The following is a 25,696-nucleotide window of genomic DNA, read 5'->3' as shown; positions in this document are numbered from 1 at the left end:
TAAAAAAGACAGTTGGACTCCCGAAATTTCACACTCCTAAAAAAATACATGTGGCGTCCCCGAGAAGGTTTTACATTTTTAAAAAATTGGTCTAAAGAGTTTAGACAGTACTTCCCTCGCTGTCGGAAACTTGACGACTGCATGCCTATTGTGTTTTTTTCTCATTACATTTTTGTAGTGGGAATTTAAAAAAAAATTGCGATGACGTCATCAACATTTTTGCAAGGACACGTATATCAGTTGGGATAGATGTAGTGTAATACTAAGAATAAAATTACTATATTCTCAAATTTTCGGGAAAATGAATTGGGTCGTTTGAATATTGATTTGTAATAATCAATAAAATAACGAAACAATTTACTCACGTATACCTACGTATCAGAGGCAACTGAAAATCGTGTATGTATAAACATTGTTAATTTAAGATGACAGGCGTAACAGCATACGTGAGAGCCAAACACAGAAACTGTAAACAAAACGACCGTCGGTTTTATTGCTTCGACTTCCGCTTATTATATAAAACATTGGGTTTTATTTTAATTCTTGACGGTGAAATTCACAATTGGTTGATTATAAACATGTCTATTTCACATTCGCGGAATCAAGTGAACGCATAAAACAAATGCAGGTCTGTAATGTTAAAGTCGATGTAAATAAGCGTGCTACCCTTATGTTTCAACCGAGTTTTTCCTTTAACAAATTTTGTGTCTACCAAATTGGGTTGGTTGGGGTGTAGTACTAATAATAAGTGTTGCCTTTAATTTAATCAATAAAATAAATTGACTTCATTAATTTTTTTGAACCACCTCTTAAGAAAATCTAAAAAATATGAATGGAATGATAAATCACAAGTACAAACTCATCATATTTTTTGCATTTTAGATAGGATTTATTCAGCAAAATTTAAGGGTGACGTCATCAATTTTTTTAGGAGGGATGAACAAATACATTTTTAACAAAAGTTTACCATGCTTATTATAACTTTAAAATATTCCCAAGATTTCAAAGCATTCGGTTTTGTAATTCCTGATTAAATCGATAAAATAAATTCACGCCTTCATTAATTTTTTTGAGTCACCCTGCATATGCAAATCCAAAAATATGAATGGAATGATAAATCACAAGTATAGACTCATCATATTTTGTACATTTTAGATACGATTTATTCGGAAAACTTTTGAGCTGACGTCATCAGTTTTTTGTAGAAGATAACCAAATATATTTTGACTAAAAATTTATTATGCTCTTTATAACCTTAAAACATCTGCAAGATTTCAAAGCATTCGGTTTTGTAGTTCCTGATTAAATCAATAAAATAAATTTACGCATTCATTAATTTTTTTGAGTCACTCTGTATATGCAAATCCAAAAAATATGAATGGAGTGATAAATGACAAGTACAGGCTCATCATATTTTGTACATTTTAGATATGATTTATTCGGCAAACTTTCGAGCTGACGTCATCAAGTTTTTGGAGGGGATAAGCAAATATATTTTGACTAAACATTTATTATGCTCATTATGACCTTAAAACATCTGCAAGATTTCAGAGCATTCGGTTTTGTAGTTCCTGATTAAATCAATAAAATATATTTACGCATTCATTAATTTTTTTGAGTCACCCTGTATATGCAAATCCAAAAAATATTAATGGAGTGATAGTTCACAAGTACAGACTCATCATATTTTGTACATTTTAGATATGATTTATTCCACAAACTTTTGAGCTGACGTCATCAAGTTTTTGGAGGGGATAAGCAAATATTTTTTGACTAAAGATTTATGATGCTCTTTATAGCCTTAAAACATCTGCAACATTTCAAAGCATTCTGGTTAGCAGATTAAAAATTAAATTTCAAAATGTTGTTTTATAATTTTGATTTTTTTTCCAAAAATCTGGACGTTTCGGGTGAAAAGTCGATTCGGAGTTGTAAACTACATGTGTAGGACTATGTTATTTTATACAATTGAAAACCCATTTACTATGTACAATTTTGAAGTGACGTCATCGCTTTAGTGGTGGGGATGATTCGACAAATTTTGGTTAGCGTTTTACCATCTACATGATATTCTTAATATAAGTACAAAATTTCACAACAATCGGTCGAGTACTTTCGGAGATTATCTGTCTAATAAAAATCCGTGACAACAGACGGACAGACGGACAGACGGACAGACGGACAGACAGACGGAAATGGGAGACCTATTTCTTCGTCTTCTAGGGGTCATGAAAGATCGAGAAAACGTAAAAGTAGAGAGTCGGCCGACGGACTCGATTACAATACTTCCTTTGCTTACGCTCGGGAAGTAAAAAGACAGTCGAAACCTCCGAGAAGGTTTAATATTTTTAAAAAAGACAGTTGGGACCTCCGAGAAGGTTTTACATAAAAAAACCAGTTGGGACCTCCGAGAAGGTTTAACATTTTTAAAAAAGATAGTTGGGACTCCCGAGAAGGTTACACTAAAAAAAGACATTTGGTGCCCTCGAGAAGGTTTTACATTTTTAAAAAAGACAGTTGGGACCCACGAGAAGGTTTAACATTTTTAAAAATGATTGTTGGGACCCCCGAGAAGGTTTTACATTAAAAAAGACATTTGGCGTCCCCGAGAAAGTTCTACATTTTTAAAAAAAGACAGGTGGAACCCCTGAGAAGGTTTTACATAAAAAAAAAACAGGTGGGACCCCCGAGAAGGTTTTACATTAAAAAAAAAAAAAACATGTGGCGCCCCCGAGGTTTTACATTAAAAAAAAAGACATTTGGGGTCCCTGAGAAGGTTTAACATTTTTAAAAAAGACAATTGGGACCCCTTAGAAGGTTCCACATTCTTAAAAAAAAATACATTTGGGGCACCGAGAAGGTTTCACATTCTTAAAAAAAGACAGCTGGGACCCCGAGTATTTTACATTAAAAAAAAAAGACATTTGGGGCCCTCGAGAAGGTTTTACGCTTTTAAAAAAGACAGTTGGGACCCCCGAGAAGGCTTGAATAAAAACAAAGACATTTGGTGCCCTCGAGGTTTTACATAAAAAACCATTTGGAACCTCCGACAAGGTTTAACATTTTAAAAAAAGAGTTGGGACCCCCGAGACGGTTTCATAAAAAAAAAAAATACATTTGGTGCCCTCGAGAAGCTTTTACATTTTTGAAAAAGACAGTTGGGACCCCCGAGAAGGTTTTACATTAAAAACAAAGACATTTGAGGCCCCTGAGAAGGTTTTACTTTTTTAAAAAAGACAGTTGGAACCCCTGAGAAGGTTTTACATTCTTAAAAAAAATACATTTGGGGCCACCGAGAAGGTTTCACTAAAAAAAAAAGACATTTGGTGCCTTCGAGAAGGTGCCTTCGAGAAGGTTTTACGTTTTTAAAAAAGGCCCTTGGGACCCCAGAGAAGTTTTAACATTTTTAAAAAAGACACTTGGAACCCCCGAGAAGGTTTTACATTTTTAAAAAAGACAGTCGAAACCTCCGAGGTTTAATATTTTCAAAAAAGACAGTTGGGACCCCCGAGGTTTTACATAAAAAAACCAGTTGGGACCTCCGAGAAGGTTTAACATTTTTAAAAAAGATAGTTAGGACTCCCGAGAAGGTTTTACTTAAAAAAAAAAGACATTTGGCGTCCTCGAGAAGGTTTTACATTTTTAAAATAAGACAGTTGGAACCCCTGAGAAGGTTTTACATAAAAAAAACAGGTTGGGCCTGCGAGAAGGTATAACATTTTTAAATGACAGTTGGAACCTTCGAGAAGGTTTTACATTAAAAAAAAAAGACATTTGGCGTCCCCGAGAAGGTTTTACATTTTTAAAAAAGACAGTTGGATTCCCGAAATTTCACACTCTTAAAAAAAATACATGTGGCGTCCCCGAGAAGGTTTTACATTTTTAAAAAAGACAGTCGAAACCCCCGAGAAGGTTTAATATTTTTAAAAAAGACAGTTGGGACCCCCGAGAAGGTTTTACATAAAAAAAACCAGTTGGGACCTCCGAGAAGGTTTCACATAAAAAAACCAGTTGGGACCTCCGAGAAGGTTTTACTAAAAAAAGACATTTGGTGCCCTCGAGAAGGTTTTACATTTTTAAAAAAGACAGTTGGGACCCACGAGAAGGTTTAACATTTTTAAAAATGATAGTTGGGACCCCCGAGAAGGTTTTACATTAAAAAAGACATTTGGCGTCCCCGAGAAAGTTCTACATTTTTAAAAAAAGACAGTTGGAACCCCTGAGAAGGTTTTACATTAAAAAAACAGGTGGGACTCCCGAGAAGGTTTTACATAAAAAAAAAGACATGTGGCGCCCCCGAGGTTATACATTAAAAAAAAAAGACATTTGGGGTCCCTGAAAAGGTTTAACATTTTTAAAAAAGACAATTGGGACCCCTTAGAAGGTTCCACATTCTTAAAAAAAAAATACATTTGGGGCACCGAGAAGGTTTCACATTCTTAAAAAAAGACAGCTGGGACCCCGAGTATTTTACATTAAAAAAAAAGACATTTGGGGCCCTCGAGAAGGTTTTACGCTTTTAAAAAAGACAGTCGGGACCCCCGAGAAGGCTTGAATAAAAACAAAGACATTTGGTGCCCTCGAGGTTTTACATAAAAAACCATTTGGAACCTCCGACAAGGTTTAACATTTTAAAAAAAGAGTTGGGACCCCCGAGACGGTTTCATAAAAAAAAAAATACATTTGGTGCCCTCGAGAAGCTTTTACATTTTTGAAAAAGACAGTTGGGACCCCCGAGAAGGTTTTACATTAAAAACAAAGACATTTGAGGCCCCTGAGAAGGTTTTACTTTTTTAAAAAAGACAGTTGGAACCCCTGAGAAGGTTTTACATTCTTAAAAAAAATACATTTGGGGCCACCGAGAAGGTTTCACTAAAAAAAAAAGACATTTGGTGCCTTCGAGAAGGTGCCTTCGAGAAGGTTTTACGTTTTTAAAAAAGGCCCTTGGGACCCCAGAGAAGTTTTAACATTTTTAAAAAAGACACTTGGAACCCCCGAGAAGGTTTTACATTTTTAAAAAAGACAGTCGAAACCTCCGAGGTTTAATATTTTCAAAAAAGACAGTTGGGACCCCCGAGGTTTTACATAAAAAAACCAGTTGGGACCTCCGAGAAGGTTTAACATTTTTAAAAAAGATAGTTAGGACTCCCGAGAAGGTTTTACTTAAAAAAAAAAAGACATTTGGCGTCCTCGAGAAGGTTTTACATTTTTAAAATAAGACAGTTGGAACCCCTGAGAAGGTTTTACATAAAAAAAACAGGTTGGGCCTGCGAGAAGGTATAACATTTTTAAATGACAGTTGGAACCTTCGAGAAGGTTTTACATTAAAAAAAAAAGACATTTGGCGTCCCCGAGAAGGTTTTACATTTTTAAAAAAGACAGTTGGATTCCCGAAATTTCACACTCTTAAAAAAAATACATGTGGCGTCCCCGAGAAGGTTTTACATTTTTAAAAAAGACAGTCGAAACCCCCGAGAAGGTTTAATATTTTTAAAAAAGACAGTTGGGACCCCCGAGAAGGTTTTACATAAAAAAAACCAGTTGGGACCTCCGAGAAGGTTTCACATAAAAAAACCAGTTGGGACCTCCGAGAAGGTTTTACTAAAAAAAGACATTTGGTGCCCTCGAGAAGGTTTTACATTTTTAAAAAAGACAGTTGGGACCCACGAGAAGGTTTAACATTTTTAAAAAAGATAGTTGGGACTCCCGAGAAGGTTACACTAAAAAAAGACATTTGGTGCCCTCGAGAAGGTTTTACATTTTTAAAAAAGACAGTTGGGACCCACGAGAAGGTTTAACATTTTTAAAAATGATTGTTGGGACCCCCGAGAAGGTTTTACATTAAAAAAGACATTTGGCGTCCCCGAGAAAGTTCTACATTTTTAAAAAAAGACAGGTGGAACCCCTGAGAAGGTTTTACATAAAAAAAAAACAGGTGGGACCCCCGAGAAGGTTTTACATTAAAAAAAAAAAAACATGTGGCGCCCCCGAGGTTTTACATTAAAAAAAAAGACATTTGGGGTCCCTGAGAAGGTTTAACATTTTTAAAAAAGACAATTGGGACCCCTTAGAAGGTTCCACATTCTTAAAAAAAAATACATTTGGGGCACCGAGAAGGTTTCACATTCTTAAAAAAAGACAGCTGGGACCCCGAGTATTTTACATTAAAAAAAAAAGACATTTGGGGCCCTCGAGAAGGTTTTACGCTTTTAAAAAAGACAGTTGGGACCCCCGAGAAGGCTTGAATAAAAACAAAGACATTTGGTGCCCTCGAGGTTTTACATAAAAAACCATTTGGAACCTCCGACAAGGTTTAACATTTTAAAAAAAGAGTTGGGACCCCCGAGACGGTTTCATAAAAAAAAAAAATACATTTGGTGCCCTCGAGAAGCTTTTACATTTTTGAAAAAGACAGTTGGGACCCCCGAGAAGGTTTTACATTAAAAACAAAGACATTTGAGGCCCCTGAGAAGGTTTTACTTTTTTAAAAAAGACAGTTGGAACCCCTGAGAAGGTTTTACATTCTTAAAAAAAATACATTTGGGGCCACCGAGAAGGTTTCACTAAAAAAAAAAGACATTTGGTGCCTTCGAGAAGGTGCCTTCGAGAAGGTTTTACGTTTTTAAAAAAGGCCCTTGGGACCCCAGAGAAGTTTTAACATTTTTAAAAAAGACACTTGGAACCCCCGAGAAGGTTTTACATTTTTAAAAAAGACAGTCGAAACCTCCGAGGTTTAATATTTTCAAAAAAGACAGTTGGGACCCCCGAGGTTTTACATAAAAAAACCAGTTGGGACCTCCGAGAAGGTTTAACATTTTTAAAAAAGATAGTTAGGACTCCCGAGAAGGTTTTACTTAAAAAAAAAGACATTTGGCGTCCTCGAGAAGGTTTTACATTTTTAAAATAAGACAGTTGGAACCCCTGAGAAGGTTTTACATAAAAAAAACAGGTTGGGCCTGCGAGAAGGTATAACATTTTTAAATGACAGTTGGAACCTTCGAGAAGGTTTTACATTAAAAAAAAAAGACATTTGGCGTCCCCGAGAAGGTTTTACATTTTTAAAAAAGACAGTTGGATTCCCGAAATTTCACACTCTTAAAAAAAATACATGTGGCGTCCCCGAGAAGGTTTTACATTTTTAAAAAAGACAGTCGAAACCCCCGAGAAGGTTTAATATTTTTAAAAAAGACAGTTGGGACCCCCGAGAAGGTTTTACATAAAAAAAACCAGTTGGGACCTCCGAGAAGGTTTCACATAAAAAAACCAGTTGGGACCTCCGAGAAGGTTTTACTAAAAAAAGACATTTGGTGCCCTCGAGAAGGTTTTACATTTTTAAAAAAGACAGTTGGGACCCACGAGAAGGTTTAACATTTTTAAAAAAGATAGTTGGGACTCCCGAGAAGGTTACACTAAAAAAAGACATTTGGTGCCCTCGAGAAGGTTTTACATTTTTAAAAAAGACAGTTGGGACCCACGAGAAGGTTTAACATTTTTAAAAATGATTGTTGGGACCCCCGAGAAGGTTTTACATTAAAAAAGACATTTGGCGTCCCCGAGAAAGTTCTACATTTTTAAAAAAAGACAGGTGGAACCCCTGAGAAGGTTTTACATAAAAAAAAAACAGGTGGGACCCCCGAGAAGGTTTTACATTAAAAAAAAAAAAAACATGTGGCGCCCCCGAGGTTTTACATTAAAAAAAAAGACATTTGGGGTCCCTGAGAAGGTTTAACATTTTTAAAAAAGACAATTGGGACCCCTTAGAAGGTTCCACATTCTTAAAAAAAAATACATTTGGGGCACCGAGAAGGTTTCACATTCTTAAAAAAAGACAGCTGGGACCCCGAGTATTTTACATTAAAAAAAAAAGACATTTGGGGCCCTCGAGAAGGTTTTACGCTTTTAAAAAAGACAGTTGGGACCCCCGAGAAGGCTTGAATAAAAACAAAGACATTTGGTGCCCTCGAGGTTTTACATAAAAAACCATTTGGAACCTCCGACAAGGTTTAACATTTTAAAAAAAGAGTTGGGACCCCCGAGACGGTTTCATAAAAAAAAAAAATACATTTGGTGCCCTCGAGAAGCTTTTACATTTTTGAAAAAGACAGTTGGGACCCCCGAGAAGGTTTTACATTAAAAACAAAGACATTTGAGGCCCCTGAGAAGGTTTTACTTTTTTAAAAAAGACAGTTGGAACCCCTGAGAAGGTTTTACATTCTTAAAAAAAATACATTTGGGGCCACCGAGAAGGTTTCACTAAAAAAAAAAGACATTTGGTGCCTTCGAGAAGGTTTTACGTTTTTAAAAAAGGCCCTTGGGACCCCAGAGAAGTTTTAACATTTTTAAAAAAGACACTTGGAACCCCCGAGAAGGTTTTACATTTTTAAAAAAGACAGTCGAAACCTCCGAGGTTTAATATTTTCAAAAAAGACAGTTGGGACCCCCGAGGTTTTACATAAAAAAACCAGTTGGGACCTCCGAGAAGGTTTAACATTTTTAAAAAAGATAGTTAGGACTCCCGAGAAGGTTTTACTTAAAAAAAAAGACATTTGGCGTCCTCGAGAAGGTTTTACATTTTTAAAATAAGACAGTTGGAACCCCTGAGAAGGTTTTACATAAAAAAAACAGGTTGGGCCTGCGAGAAGGTATAACATTTTTAAATGACAGTTGGAACCTTCGAGAAGGTTTTACATTAAAAAAAAAGACATTTGGCGTCCCCGAGAAGGTTTTACATTTTTAAAAAAGACAGTTGGATTCCCGAAATTTCACACTCTTAAAAAAAATACATGTGGCGTCCCCGAGAAGGTTTTACATTTTTAAAAAAGACAGTCGAAACCCCCGAGAAGGTTTAATATTTTTAAAAAAGACAGTTGGGACCCCCGAGAAGGTTTTACATAAAAAAAACCAGTTGGGACCTCCGAGAAGGTTTCACATAAAAAAACCAGTTGGGACCTCCGAGAAGGTTTTACTAAAAAAAGACATTTGGTGCCCTCGAGAAGGTTTTACATTTTTAAAAAAGACAGTTGGGACCCACGAGAAGGTTTAACATTTTTAAAAATGATAGTTGGGACCCCCGAGAAGGTTTTACATTAAAAAAGACATTTGGCGTCCCCGAGAAAGTTCTACATTTTTAAAAAAAGACAGTTGGAACCCCTGAGAAGGTTTTACATTAAAAAAACAGGTGGGACTCCCGAGAAGGTTTTACATAAAAAAAAGACATGTGGCGCCCCCGAGGTTATACATTAAAAAAAAAGACATTTGGGGTCCCTGAGAAGGTTTAACATTTTTAAAAAAGACAATTGGGACCCCTTAGAAGGTTCCACATTCTTAAAAAAAAAATACATTTGGGGCACCCGAGAAGGTTTCACATTCTTAAAAAAAGACAGCTGGGACCCCCGAGTGTTTACATTAAAAAAAAGACATTTGGGGCCCTCGAGAAGGTTTTACACTTTTAAAAAAGACAGTTGGGACCCCCGAGAAGGTTTTACATTAAAAACAAAGACATTTGGGGCCCCTGAGAAGGTTTTACTTTTTTAAAAAAGACAGTTGGAACCCCTGAGAAGGTTTTACATTCTTAAAAAAAAAAATACATTTGGGGCCCTCGAGAAGGTTATACATTTTTGAAAAAGACAGTTGGGACCCCGAGAAGGTTTTACATTAAAAAAAAAGGACATTTGGGGCCCCTGAGAAGGTTTTACATTTTTAAAAAAGATAGTTGGAACCCCTGAGAAGATTTCACATACTTAAAAAAAAAAAAATACATTTGGTGCCCTCCAGAAGGTTTTACATTAAAAAAAAAAGGATAGCTGATATCCCCGAGAAGGTTTTACATTAAAAAAAAAAAACATTTGAGACCTCTGAGAAGGTTTTACATTTTTAGAAAGACAGTTGGCACACTCCGAGGTTTCATATTTTTAAAAAAAGACATTTGGCGCTCCCGAGAAGGTTTTACAATTTTAAATAAAGACAACAGTCGAAGTGTCTAATACAAATGGATACAGACACCAGACAGACAGACAGGCAGACAGACAGACAGACAGAAACGGGATATTACTTTTTAACTTACGTTTGAAAAGTAATAAGAACGATAATGTGTTCCCAGAATTTGCTGTAGATAACTCTAGTAAATAATACTGTATGATGATGACACTATATATACAGAAGTATGGTCTTTTTAACGTTTTAAATGAGATTTACTTCGCAAAATTTTGAAATGTCATCAACATTTAAACATCCAAAAATTTCAAAACAATCTGATCGGTAATTTCAGGAATTATTTGTCTAATAAATTGGCAAACAGAAGACAAGCCACAAAGATAAACGGGAACGGGAGGTCAACACTTCATCGACTTTTCTTGACTGGAATTTCTTTACAACAATCTTATGAAGAAAATTTTGTTTACATAACAGAATAATAAAATCATAATAAAAAATATTATTGGGATTTGCGGCTAATTCTAAAATTTCATTCAACAAATTTTCCTTTATTTAATACAATCAATATGCACTGCGGTGAAAAATACAGATATACCACAAAACTGTAGATAAACGATAAAAAAAAGATAAATATAGGGTTCAAGCATTTTTTTTTGTTAAATTTTGAGATGTCATCGAATTTTTGGTGGGGATGTTCTAGTTAGCCATGACGCGTACGTCAACAGAGCAATAAATTGAAACGACTGACGTAAGCGTCATGGCCAACAAGAGCAGAAACTTAAAAAATCACCCGATATAACTTTAAAGTACATCTAAATTTCCCGGTAGTCAGTTGACATTTCTGTATGGTTTATGCCGGAAAATGTCGAGAAATGGCAAATTATTCCATTAGTTAAAATTACTATATTAGAGTGCCAATATAATGAGAAGAACATGAGGATTTATTCAATACTTCCTAAAATGTGGGGCACTTAAAAAAAAGGTCTTATGTAATTAGACAGAACTTCCCTCGTTTGTAAGTTTGTAAACGGCTGTTGGGGAATGTGATTTTTATGTTCGTATAAAATGTTACACAATTGTAACTTTTTTGCGAAAATCTGGATATGTAAGGTATGCGATTTTATAAAATTGGAATACCATTTACTGTGAAAATTTGAGTTGACGTCATCAAACTTGTTTTTCGTTCTACCATTCACACGATATTTTTAACATACATAAAAAAATTACTAACAAACGGAAACGGGGACCTATTTTTTTGTACTCTAGGAGTCATGAAACGTCGAAAAAACATCAAAGTAACCATTCGGCGGATGACCCTCTTATAATACTACCTTAGCTCATGCTCGGGAAATAAAAATTGGTCTCAAGTTCTTGAGGGAGAACTTCCCTCGCCCTGAAGTAAAACTAAAAAAATCTAGTTTCTTCGATAAATTGTAAAATCTTAAATTTGATGAATTTTATTAATAATTTTTATTATAACTCTATAAGTTCAACGGAATATAGGTGTGGATTCTTAAACTACAGCAGTTTTTAATATAATCAATAAAATTAATTAATTTCCTTTCTTTTTTGAGTCATTGAATATCACATACGTAATATTTTATTTTTAGTATTTTATTATTGCACACTTTGAACAAGATATTCTCAATTTATCAGTACATGCTTAAATTCAACTATTTATGTTTATACTTCGAACGAATTCGACTATTCACAGGTCCAAATTAGAGGCATGAGTGGTAAAAAAATTAACCACGCTTAGTTTTTTTCCAAAAGCACTCATAAATTTGAAAAACGTATTTGGCAAAATTGTAAGATGACGAACAAATTTTGATTAACGATTTACTGTGATTAAAAACGTTTACAAGAGCATTCGTTTTGCAATTTCAAAGTTAAATAGTAAAATGTCTATATTTATATTGTATTTTTTCCCAAAAATCTGGATGTCTAGGGTAAAAATTCGACACGAATTCATAAATCACACATGCACACGTAATTTTATAAAAATAAGGAAAATTTATTCTGCAAAATGACGTCATGATTCTTTGAGGGGGCATAAACAAAACAATTTTTATTAACGATTTACCACATTTATGAAAACCTTAAAACATCTGCAGGATTTCTGAGCATACATGATAGTAATATACTTATAAAATTTGACAACAGTTGGTCCGGAGTTTCGGGGATTATCTGTCTTAAAAAAAATCGACACAGACAGATGGACACATGTACAGACGACAGACAAACGGACACATAGACAGAAAGACTGACAGACGACAGGCAGATGGAAATGGGAGACCTCTTTTTTTAAATATGTTTCCTGTTATTTATAACTCATATTTCGATAACCACAAAAAATTATTTTTGGCTTTTTTCATGACAATATTTTTTTTATATTTCTTCCAAGCGCGCACTAAACGCATGTAAAAAAATTCAGAAAGTAATAATTTATTATCAAAAATTTTCGACTTGAGCTGCAAAAATATTTTTGTGAAGTTGTAGAATCGAAAATGGTTAATTTATATTACTGTCACACTAAAAAAAAATTCTAGTAGGTTTCAAAAAAGCGCAAAATAGCAAAAAAATATATCTAAAAAAATACGATTTATTTGTCTAAAAATGAAACTTTGACAACGATAGGTTTGATACGAGATAAATTTCGGTGTGCTTTTAACGAATTGGCAACGCTCATACGAAATCTTTGTAAAGTGCGAATCAAACGTTAAGCGAATTAATTAGATTCTCATTAATCTTACAAGATTAGTTGATATAAATCGCGTTTTCATCAAAAACATGTACACAAAAGGTGAATTAACATTGAGCAAAAAATCGAAAATTTAAATTTTGCCGTTGAATGTGAAATTATACACTATTTCAATGAAAACCGCAACAAAGTAAACGTGAAACAGCAATATCAAAAGATCTCACGACATTTCCAGCTTTCAATTACAATCAAAGTGTAATCCCTGACAGCTCAATAAATCATAGCAAGGTCGTTTCGCTAAGAATAGATGCCTTCAGATTGTAACATTATTTTATAAAGAACGAAGCAACCTTTGCTAAAAAGACACTGACCTTTTGTAACCTGGGTACGCCCAGTTTATTAATAACTATGATTAAAGAGCGTTTTTGGTGAAATGAGCTGAATTCAAAAAAATACTTCCAAAGTTTTATCATTTCATTGTTAAAATTTCGGGTACAACCATCGAAATGAGTTCTAGTTCTAGCGTAGATGGTTTCACCTACCTGCTAATCCACTGCTTCGACACGTAGGCAATCTCATACGCTTCACTGGAGTGCGCCTTCGACAGCTTGATCGCCTTACTTCTGACTTCGTCTGCCGTATTGGTCACTTTCCGGTAAAACAAAACGTACGCTTCACACGATTGGACTTTCTCGGGAGGTACACGTGTCACATACTGATCGTCAAATTCGTACCACTGACCACCGTTTAACGCATAACAGATGTAATGCCCTCCACCGGCTGTACCGTAGTGACAAATAACCGAAAATAATTCGTACGTTGTGACTTTCGACACACACTCAGTGTGTAGATACGGTCGCATGTCCAGACCCTTCAACGGAAAACTGACTGCTGAGGAGATTTTACTGCTGAACATTAGTTCGTGGCGAAACCGTTTTAAGTGAATACAGAGGACTTCAGGCAGCTGCAGAACCTGCAACATAGAGATTGTGTAAGAAAACAGATCTGACTGACAAGGTTTTACGTACTTTGCTAAATTTAATACCATTCCTGAGTTTATTGCACTTTTCGCAACTGTACATGTTGTCCCCTTTCAGTTCGTCCGTGCTGAAAAAGGCCGCCAAGCAGTCGTGTAACGTCACCACGGGACCGTAGAACCACGACTTCAACCACGCCAGAATCCAGGATATCCAGCCCTCGTTCATGGGAATGACGGCTTCGGAACACGTGGAGCCGGGTCCCGTGGTGCGACCGTGGAGCACCACGAGGTGGTCCCTCGACGGTATAGGTAGCGAAAGGTCTTGGAATGTTTCGACACGACTAGACACTCGATCGCACGTCAGACACTGAACCGATGACAAAAGTTTCCCGTCGAAGATGTCCGAAATGATCGATCTGTATTTTTGTTGTTTTTTGTTTGTACTGGCACTGCTCGACGAACTTGTACTGGGTTGCGAATCTACAAAGCAACGTTGTTGAAGCGAATCTCTATTGTTGGGTTACGAAATTTACCTATGACCATACTGTTGCTCTGTAACCTCGTCCGTATCCTCCTTCCAGGACTCGAGGATCGACTTAGTCGCCTCTTCGTACTGCTTGCAGGTCTCTCGGTATCGTCGCTAAGACTAGATCTTTCACTCACTCCAGAGTCGCATGTTTCGTATTCCCCTTCGCTCGAATCGTAGCTGGAACTAAGCGCGGGTTCGTCCATGGCGAGGCTGAAGGTGTCGGAGTCGGTTATGGAGGCAGATTCGGGTGGCGCCACCTGTTTGAGTTCTTCGTGTAACTGATCCATGAAGTTCCGAAGGAATTCTTGGGTGTCGTGTTGGTAATAGCCTCGGAACATGGGGTGGACGCTCCTGATTCCGTATAAAATTCCTGCGTAGAAACAAAAATCAATAATGAGAAAGATTTTCAACAATGCACCTACTAACTTTCAAATGTTATGTCAAGTCAGGTCTTGTCAACCCAGGTCATCTCAAGTCATATAAAAAATTAAACAAAAAACAAAAAACAGGAAGCTCGGTAGGAACTAGGATTCGGATTCGCAAATTTAGAAGGAATTAGTGGGTATAAAAATTTTTAGTACTCTGTGTGAGGACGTTAGGACTACAACCGCGACTTGTTAGGCGAGATATTTCACACACTTTCATTGTACATTCGTAAACTGAGAGTGGGTGCATTCTGTAACCCTTTGTAAGCAAGAACAACTGGCCAAAAACTCTGATTTGCAAATTCCAGAAACATCGTTAAAGGCTCACTTTAGAGAAGATGTAGTCAACACATTTGGTAGAACTGGTAATCTCAACAAAGGGAAATCTTCTCCCTTCAGTGTATGAGGAAGTTGTTGATGATTTGAGATGTCAAACTGAAAGTGTCAACAAAGGAAAATCCGGAAGACCTTCAATATCTGAGGAAGTTGTTCTGGGTTTGAGATGACTCGATCAGAATCCACAAACATCTTTGACAAGATTGTCTCAGCAGTCAAGAGTTCTTGTTGCAACATGAAATTGAACAATGGATCCAAAGTATTGACGAAAGGATGTTACAGAACTTTTTTGATATTAAAAAGAGAGTGAATATGTGTCTATAACAAAATGGTGAACATTTTCAACATTTACTGTGACGTTTAAAAACAATAAATTTCTTTCTTTTTATTGTAATGAATTAAGTTTTGTTTGCTTGAGATATGAAGAATTTAGGCAACCCGATATACGCACGCGTCTGGTATCTGTCGTGAAGCCTTGAGCATTTAGTAATATTCGCATAAATTGATAGGCGGCACACATCCATGACCTACTTCGACCCTATAATCATTTATAGAAACCTTGTATGTATTCCCTCTTTCACATAAGTAGGCTGTTGGTAGCCATTACTTGACATCCATAATATAAATAATGTAAATTCTATGTTTATCTAATGGTAAGTGTTCCCTAATTTTGTTTTTGATACTCAATTTTTCCTGTTTAATATATGTAGCTCTGAAGATGATACAATTGTATCGAAACATGTAAGCAGACCTTAGTAAAAGTATCCATATATGTGGCGTCGTCTTATTTCTTTCAACGTTTTAAATGTAATATTTTTTGGGCCGGTAAGTTGGCCGTTCGAGGGCGTTGCCGTACGAATTAAACAATTTTTTATACAAGGCGATTAAATTTACAAATCGTCAGTTTCCTCGTATGTTTCACATGCAACACCTCAACTTTCTTAGAGAATACATCATTTGCCAAAATCAGCCTTATCTTAGCAAATACTAGGCCCGCCCACCCACCCTTTCTTTTCATAGAGGGTATACATTTGCCAAAATCAGTCTTATCTTAGCAAGTACTAGTAACGCCCACCCGCCCTTTCTTTTCTTAGGGTGTATGTCATTTGCCAAAATCAGTCTTATCTTAGCAGGTACTAGCCCCGCCCACCCGCTCTCCACTTTCTTAGAGTGCAGGTCATTTGACAAAATCAGGGCAAATTATTACAATTCCTTCTGTGACGAGCGGATCACACAGAGGGCCGCAATTTCACTCCACCGAAATGATGATTGAGAGGGATTATGAATTACATTTACGGTCACCGACGCGACTACGTCAAGTAAGAAAATTCCGTCTACGGCGAGCGGATCACGCAGAGGGCCGCAATTCAAATCCACTTTGACGAGAAATGGAAAATTTAATTAATCTAGCATGTCTTAAAGTGTGTTTCGAACCCAAAATCAGAAAAATGAATTTAAACTAAATAGCCAAAATGTCGAAATAATGAATTTTATTTGACTGACAAAAGTCATTGCTGGTACTATTTTATTGTAAATCGCAAATTCTTTGTTCTTTTTATTTCAATATCGACGAATAAAAAAATTATCACAATTGAGTTGTGGGCGGGTGGGCGGGGCTTATATTTTGCCTCTTTTTTAAATATCGGTGATCTTTTCACAACAGTAAACTGATAACATGTTGATTTTGCAAATATGCTCCGCCCCTCGGGCTGACAAGGAATAAAAAATTAATCACAATTGGGCTTCATCTATGTTTTTTTTTTATACACATATATAGTTTTCTTTCAACAATAGAATACTTAATTAAAATTGGTGAATTTGAGGTTAGAATTTGTCCAACATTTTGTACTTTTAAAATTTAAAATTAATTTACTTAACAAGTTTTCCTGTCACACGAGATCATCATAATCGAGTTCTTCATAACCGAAAGTTTTGGTAAAAATAAACGAAAAACTGATATAAAATCAAGAAAATGAAAATTGGAAAATCGGGAAAATGAAAAAACATGTCTGAAAGAAAGAAAATAAAAACAGAGCACATGAAGACATAATTTCGAAAATTATAACATTTCAGAATCTTTTTATAAACACTCTTTATGTTACGACACCGATACTATATAAAACGCGCACATTTATTTACTTTTCAAAAAATATTATGTCGCAGATGTTAAAATGAACCCTGTTGCCATTTTTGTGTGTGCATTTTAAAAAGGTTCCAAAAAATGGGAATAACGTGGCAACGTTGCAACAGAATTTCAAAAACAAAATATAGTTACAAAGAGTTATAAGTAACAGAACACCCCGTATACATTTTTGTGTACTCCGATTGACCTCTGTTTAGGTTCTATTTTATATTTGACATACGTATGCGACGTTGCCACATTATTACATATTGCAATTTTTGTGTGTGCATTGTTAAACAAAATCAAGTAAAATGGAAACAACGTGACAACGTTGCATAGAACTTTCAAAAATAAACCATGGTCGAGAAGCCTGTATTATATTTTGCATTTTTTTTTTAAAGCAGTGGTCTTCTTTTCACAACAATAAACTGAAAACATGTTTAAAAAGGTAAATTTTTGCAGGGAAATATGGATTTTGCAATTCTGCTTCGCCTCTCGGTCTGACAACGAATGAAAAATTCATCACAACTGAGATCGGGGAGGGTGGGTGGGGCTTAATATTGGATTTTTTGCATAATATATCCCTAGTATTCTTTGAACAACACGATACACAAAAACATGTTTTTAATTTCTTGAGAAATAAAGTATTTTGCAGTTAAGCTCCGCGGCCAATAAAAAAAATCATCGCAATTGAGATAGGGTGGGTGGGCTGGCTTACATTTAGCCTTTTCGTTTTAATACGTGCACACCCTTTTTACCCCTTTAAAATTTTTATAATGGAAAATTTGTATAAGGAAATATCGATTTTGCAATTTGCCTCCGCCCCATACTTGCAAAATCCATATTTCCTTGCAATAATGTACCATTTTAACCGTGTTTTAAGTTTCTTGTTGCGAAAAGATGAGAAACTTAAAGATAAGAAAAAACAGGCAAAATATGTGCCCCGCCCACCCACCCTGTCTCAATTGTGATGATTTTCTTATTCGTGGTGAGCCAAGAGAGCGGAGCTTAATTGCAAAATACTTATTTCTTTACAAGAAATAAAAAATATTTTCTCTTATGGATCTTCAGTCGCTGCGAAATGCGAATTTTTGAAAATTTCAAAAATTTCGAAATTTCAACGGTCGATTCTGGAAAAACGGTTGCAGGTAACAAAAAACCGAAGCTGGATTTGAATTCTAGAGCTCGAAATCTACAAGAAAATGTATTTAGTTGAGTTTCGAAAATGTCAAAATTTTCGCGAAATTTGAAGAAGGGGGGAACATTAAAAAATTTCAATTTTAAAAAAGTTGTCTGAAAATAATGAAAAAATTCAGGGGCGTAGATCTCGACACGCTGATTCCAAAAATATATCATGTTGATGGTCACGAAGCAACATTTTCGAAAAAATCGTTGCGAAATGCGAATTTTTGAAAATTTTAAAATTTTGAAATTTCAACGGTCGATTCAGGAAAAAGGGTTGCAGGTATCAAAAAACCGAAGCCGGATTAGAGTTCTAGAGCTCGAAATCTACAAGAAAACGTATTTAGTTGAGTTTAGAAAATGTTAAAATTTTCGCGAAATTTAAAGAAATTTCAATTTTAAAAAAGTTGTCTAAAAATTATGAAAAAATTCAGGGACTTAGATCTCGACACGCTGATTCCAAAAATATACCATGTTGATGATCACGAATTTGAGTTCTAGAGCTCAAAATCAACAGGAAAATATGTTTAGTTGAATTTCGAAAATGTCAAAATTTTTGCGAAATTTGAGGAAGGGGGGACCATTAAAAAATTTCAATTTTAAAAAAATTGTCCAAAAATTATGAAAAAATTCAGGGGCGCAGAACTCGACACGCTGATTCCAAAAATATAGCATGTTGATGGTGACGAAGCAACATTTTCGAAGAAATCGCTACGAAATGCGAATATTTGAAAATTTCAAAAATTTCGAAACTTCAACGGTCGATTCTGGAAAAACAGATATCAAAAAACCCAAGCCGGATTTGAGTTCTAGAGCTCGAAATCTACAAGAAAACGTATTTAGTTGAGTTTCGAAAATGTAAAAATTTTTGTGAAATTTGAAGAATTATTTAATTAAAAAATTTCAATTTTAAAAAAGTCGTCTGAAAATTATGAAAAAATTCAGGGACGTAGATCTCGACACGCTGATTCCAAAAATATATCATGTTGATGGTCACGAAGCAACATTTTCGAAAAAATCGCTGCGAAATGCGAGTTTTTGAAAATTTCAAAAATTTCGAAATTTTAACGGTCGATTCTGTAAAAACGGTTGCAGATATCAAAAAACCGAAGCCGGATTTGAGTTCTAGAGCTCGAAATCAACAAGAAAATATGTTTAGTTGAGTTTCGAAAATGTCAAAATTTTAGCGAAATTTGAAGAAGGGGGAGGGGGGGCATTAAAAAATTTCAATTTTAAAAAAGTTGTTTAAAAATTATGAAAAAATTCAGGGACGTAGATCTCGACACGTTGATTCCTAAAATATATCATGTTGATGGTCACGAAGCAACATTTTCGAAAAAACCGCTGCGAAATGCGAGTTTTTGAAAATTTCAAAAATTTCGAAATTTCGAAGCCGGATTTGAGTTCTAGAACTCGAAATCTACAAGAAAATGTATTTAGTTGAGTTTCGAATATGTCAAAATTTTTGCGAAATTTGAAGAAGGGGGGATCATTAAAAAATTTCAATTTTAAAAAAGCTGTCTAAAAATAATGAAAAAATTCAGGGACGTAGATCTCGACACGCTGATTCCAAAAATATATCATGTTGATGGTCACGAAGCAACATTTTCGAAAAAATCGCTGCGAAATGCGAATTTTTGAAAATTTCAAAAATTTCGAAATTTCAATGGTCGATTCTAGAAAAACGGTTGCAGGTATCAAAAAACCGAAGCCGGATTTGAGTTCTAGGTCTCGAAATCTACAAGAAAATGTATTTAGTCGAGTTTCGAAAATGTCAAAATTTTTGCGAAATTTGAAGAAGGGGGGGACCATTAAAAAATTTCAATTTTAAAAAAGTTGTCAGAAAATAATGAAAAAACTCAGGGACGTAGATCTCGACACGTTGATTCCAAAGATATATCATGTTGATGGTCACGAAGCAACATTTTCGAAAAAATCGCTGCGAAATGCGAATTTTTGAAAATTTCAAAAATTTCGAAACTTAAACGGTCGATTCTGGAAGAACGGTTCCAGGTATCAAAAAACGGAAGCCGGATTTGAATTCTAAATCTCGAAATCTACAAGAAAGTGTATTTAGTTGAGTTTCGAAAATGTCAAAATTTTTGCGAAATTTGAAGATTAAAAAATTTCAATTTTGAAAAAGTTGTCTAGTTGAGTTTCGAAAATGTCAACATTTTTGCGAAATTTGAAGAAAGTTGCCTAAAAATTATGAAAAAATTCAGGGACGTAGATCTCGACACGCTGATTCCAAAAATATAGCATGTTGATGGTCACGAAGCAACATTTTAGAAAAAATTGCTGCGAAATGCGAATTTTTGAAAATTTCAAAAATGTTGAAATTTCAACGGTCGATTCTGGAAAAAGGGTTGCAGGTATCAAAAAACCGAAACCGGATTTGAGTTCTACATCACGAAATGTACAAGAAAATGTATTCAGTTGAGTTTCGAAAATGCAAAATTTTTGCGAAATTTGAAGAAGGGGGGAAAAATGAATTTAAATTAAACAGCCAAAATATCAAAGCAATGAATTTTATTTGACAGACACAAGTCATGGCTGGTACTATTTTATTAAAAATCGTGAATTCTTTTTTGTTTTTATTTCAATACCATAAAGTATTACAAAAAGAATAAATCATGATTTAGACACAGTGTTTTATTCTCTATAACTTTTCTATTTAACGTGTTGATCTAAAACAATTATGGGAGGCAATATAACAATAAATTGTTTGTACTACCTCTACAATGGGTAATATCATAGAAAAAAAATCCAGGAATCTCTGTAGGTAAACTTTGACTAAGATCCGGAATCAGGATGTTGGAATTAGTAGGTATAGAAAATCTCAGGATTCTCCGTTATAGAATGAGGAAGTTAGGACCACAATCGTGATATGCAGGCGAGATATTACAAAAAATATTGTTCCAGTTTCCAATTCTTTATACAGGGTAATTAAATTTACTAATTGCCAGTTTTCTCGTGTTTTTCACATGGAACACCTCAATTTTCTTAGAGAGTACCTTATTTGCCAAAATTAGTCTTAGCAGCTATCAACCTCGTCCATCCCTTTATTTTCTTAGAGGGTATGTCATTTGCCAAAATCAGGGCAAATTATTGCAATTCCTTCTGCGACGAGCGGATCACACAGAGGGTCGCAATTTCACTCCACCGAGACGAGAAGATTAACAGGGATTACGAAATGCCTGTACGGTCACTGTCGCGACTATGTCAAGTGAGACAATTCCGTCTTTTTATATCATGACCTGACCTGATATGACCTGATTTGGCATGACATGACTTGACTTGGCATGACCTGATTTGGCTTGACTGACTTGGCATGACCTGACTTCACATGACCACGACCGCGATAATCAGGCGAAATATTTCAAAAAAAATATTTTTCGAGTTTACAGGATCTTTTTTTTTCCAAGAAAATTCCAAAATTTCCAAAACCACACAATTACTCACCTGACGGCGTGACGTATCCCCCATTCTTCTTCCACATATCCCTGATCAGCGTCTGGTACGTCCTGCTCAGTCCCGGCTTCTTCCCCTCCGATAAAATCTGCACCGTCGTCGCGCACTCCAGGAAGAACCTCGTCAGCGGCACCGCGTTGCTCAGCGCCTGCAGCGCCGCGTTCATGTAGCACGTGTTGCCGATGTTCTGGAGGCCGACGAGTCCTACGGGCCTGTCAACATTATAATCGGAAGGGTCCTCGGCGTCACTACCTTCGGACGCGTCCCCGCTCATGCCCACGTTAAGCCCCACCGTCTTTTCGAACGCGAACACGTTCATCCTCTCCGGCGTGTTCGTGCGCAGCGTGCTGTAGCTGCCGTGGCCGGAGTCGCGCGACTTGTAAGTGCAGCCCTCCATCTCCTGGTCGCTGTCGTACGACGACGGCGCCCCCGTCGACGCCTCCATGAACACCTCAGATTTGCACTCGTAACACCATATCCGTTTCGTCAGTAGGTTCATGTGGATGCAATGCGTGGGGTTCTCCTGGAAATTGACGAGGTCTGATAAGTTCGACGCAAGGTCGGGTTTGTTGCTGGGGTTCGTGGACGGCTGGCATTCGGTGAATGTCAAGTTCGAGGCGAAGTGTGGCGGTGGAAATGATGGGGTTTTTGCGCATGTTTTTGGGAAACAGGTGCGATAAATGAGGTGTAATTACGCTTTTAGTAGCTTCAAGTTGACAATTATTTTAGTTTTTATAACGCAAAAATGACTCTTATCGATGAATATTGCAAGGTTTTTAAAAGTTGTGCCATATTTGGTTAAAAAAATCAAGTTGTAGCAGTCACACATTAATAAAGACTATACAGACTGTGAAGGATTTATGTACCGCCTTTTTTTCTTTTTCTTTTTTTTTAGGAAATCGAGGTTTTTAAAAACTAAACTTTTCCATATATGCGTTTTATACTCTGCCAAAGTGACTTTAACTGAACAATAGACATACGTTTGTTTTTTCATATTTGAAGAGTGCACCATTAGGTAATGGATTTTTTGCACCTGACAAAAATAAGCTTCACTTATTTAATATTTCTTTTATTTTTTTGGCCTCTAAGTTGTTTATGTGAAAAAGATAATAATATTTTCGTTGGTCGTAAAACATTTACCTCATTGTTCTTTACAACTACCAGACAACTGATTAAAGATTTATTATAGTCAGTTAATTGATTCAATTTAATTGCTATTTTGATGTTTCTTTGTTTTGGGAGTACAAGAATTCATTCTAATTTTACCGAATGTATTGTTGTTTGGGATGTTAAAACCTCCATTTGAGATTAGGCTGTAATTAAATTCGCACGTGACTTGGCTTCGTTATTTTCAATGTGTACTACTCAATGAACGGAGTTTTTGATCAGACAGTTTGTGCACAATTTTATTTATTTAACATTCAATTCACTTTAACGAACAAAAAAAAGAATAAATAAAAAACCATACCGTCATTCTTTCAGAAAATTTTAAATATTATTTTGTCGGCGTTGGTAATTCCGACTTTTTATTATCCTCATTGTTATGAACGAGTGCAAAACTTCCAGTCAGACAGTCAATAAACTATTTTTAGTTTCCGAGCAAGCTAATCGAGTCGATCGGATGACTGGCTACTTTAATGTTTTCTCCAAAAATAGGTCTCTCGTTCGCATTTTTACAAAATAGAAAATCTCCGACTGATTGTTGTAAAATTTTGTATATATATCATGTAGATGGTAATTTATCTCGATTTCTCAAGTTTTCAATGTGTCGATTTTTCAGTTTTTCCATTTTCAATTTTTCGACTTCTAGGTTTTGGATTTTTAAATTTTTTGAATTTCTAACTTTTCGATTTTGATCTATTTCGATGTCTCAATTTTTCGATTTCTCGATATTTTAGTTTTTGAATTTTCCGATGTTTCGATTTTTCAATTCCCCAATTTCTCGTCATTTCAGTTTTGGAATTTTTCAATTTCTCGATTTTTCGATATTTTAATGCTTCAATTTTTAAAATTTTAGATTTCCGGATTTTTCAATTTTTTAACATTTCAATTTCTGGACTTTAAGTTTTGATATTTTAAGTTTTTCAATTTTTTTGATGTTTCGATTTCACGATCTTTCGATTTTTCGACTTCTCGGTTTTAGATTTTTTTACTTTAAAATTTTCCAATTTTTAATTTTTCGATATCTCAATCTTTTGATGTTTCGATTTTTTGAATTTTTTATTTTGCGGTATTTTTATAATTCCATTTTTAAAATTTTAGATTTTTCGATTTCTGGGTTTTTCAGTTTTTCCATATTTTTATTTTTCAATTTTTCGATCTTTCGATTTTTTGGCCTCTCGGTTTTAGATTTTTCGATTTTTTTAATTGAAATTTTTTCAATTTTTAACTTTTCGATTTCTTGATCCTTTAATGTTTCGATTTCAGTTGTGGAATTTTTCGATGTTTCAATTTTTCGATTTCCCAATTTGTCGTAATTTCAGGTTTGGAATTTTTCAATTTCCCAATTTTTTAGTTTCTCGATTATTCAATATTTCAATTTTTTAAATTTTATATTTTTTGACTTCTTGGTTTTTCAGTTCTCCGATATTTTTATTTCTCAATTTTTCGAATTTTCAACATTTTGAATTTTCGGTTTGATGATTTTTCGATTCTTAGATTTCTCGATTTTTCAATTTTTGGGTTTTTAAAAGTTTTGATATTCCAAATTTTTCAATATTTTTGATATTCCGATTTCTCGATCTTTCGATTTTTCACTTTCCCGATTTTCAATTTTTCGATATTTCAGTGTTGGGATTTTTCAGTTGTTCGATTCTTCAATTTCTCGATAAATCGAGATTTTGAGTTTTCCATTTCTAGAGTTCTCAAGTTTCTATTTTTCAATTTTTTGAAATTTTAACGTACTGATTTTTCGGTTTGTTGATTTTCCGGTTTTCCGATTTTTAAAATTGTTCGACTTTTCGATTTTTAGATTTCCCGATTTTTCAATTTTTCAAAATTTCACTTTTGAAAACTTTTCAATTTCTAGATTTTTTAAAGTTTTGATACTCCAAATTTTTAAATATTTTTGATGTTTCGATTTCTCGATCTTTCGATTTTTCAATTTTCCGATTATAAATTTTTCGATTATTCGCTTCTTCAATTTCTCGATTAATCGATTTTTTGATTTTTCCGTTTTTTCCATATCTTGATTTCTCAAGTTTTCAATGTGTCGATTTTTCAGGTTTTCGTTCAATTTTTCTTGTTTTTCAATTTTTCGATATTTCAATTTTGGAATTTTTAAATATTTCTCAATTTCTAGATCTTTCGATTTTTTCAATTTTTAACTTTTCGATTTCTCGATATTTCAATTGTTGAATTTTCCGATGTTTCGATTTTTGATTTTTTCGATTCCCCAATTTTTTGGTAATTCAGTTTTGGAATTTTTCAAATTCCCTATTTTTTGGTTTCTCATTTATTCAATATTCCAATTTTTCGAATTCTCGATTTTTCAATATTTTAATTTTTCAATTTTTTAAATTTTAGATTTTTTGATTTCTCGATTTTTCAATTTTTCGAATTTTTAACATTTTGATTTTCCACTTTTTCGATGTTTAAAATTGTTCAACTTTTCGATTTCTCAAATGTTTCAATATTTTTGATGTTTCGAATTCTCGATATTTTGATTTTTCAGTTCCTCGATTTACAATTTTTCGATATTTCAGTATTGGGATTTCTCAATTTTTCGATTCTTCAATCTGTCGATTTTTCAGTTTTGCGTTCAATTTTTCCCCCGTTTTAAAATTTTTTGATGTTCCTCTCTCGATTTTTTAATTCTTCGAGTATTTTTTTTATTCTAGTTTTAAAATTTTAGATTTTTCGATTTCTGGATTTTTGTTTTTCGATATTCTTATTTTTCAATTTTTCGAATTTTTAAATTTTAAATTTTTTAGTTTTTTCGAGTTCTCAGTTTTATTTTTCGATTTTTTTAATTGGAATTTTTTCAATTTTTAACTTTTCGATTTGTCCACCTTTTGAT

The 25,696-nt window shown here is 34.7% G+C and overlaps 1 protein-coding gene across 5 annotated transcripts in view; it reads right to left on the bottom strand.

The window, feature by feature from the left end:
* Positions 1-25,696, bottom strand: part of LOC135124380 (ubiquitin carboxyl-terminal hydrolase 20) — a 43,966-nt gene that overhangs the window by 4,463 nt on the left and 13,807 nt on the right. For 4 of the 5 annotated variants that reach the window (XM_064049412.1, XM_064049411.1, XM_064049413.1 and 1 more), the window contains 4 exons: positions 21,670-22,201; positions 14,147-14,512; positions 13,663-14,093; positions 13,177-13,607 (listed from right to left, as the gene is read on the bottom strand). In XM_064049412.1, coding sequence (XP_063905482.1) covers positions 13,177-13,607; positions 13,663-14,093; positions 14,147-14,512; positions 21,670-22,201 — 1,760 coding nt within the window. The remainder of the gene's footprint in view (positions 1-13,176; positions 13,608-13,662; positions 14,094-14,146; positions 14,513-21,669; positions 22,202-25,696) is intronic. The other variant, XM_064049415.1, reaches the window with a different exon arrangement.

This window comes from Zophobas morio, unplaced genomic scaffold (assembly GCF_036711695.1).
Source record: "Zophobas morio isolate AGI-343-1 ecotype UQ-CSIRO unplaced genomic scaffold, CSIRO_AGI_Zmor_V1 ptg000007l, whole genome shotgun sequence".
NCBI classification, from domain to species: Eukaryota; Metazoa; Arthropoda; class Insecta; order Coleoptera; family Tenebrionidae; genus Zophobas; species Zophobas morio.
This window is presented reverse-complemented; position numbering and strand designations above follow the sequence as displayed.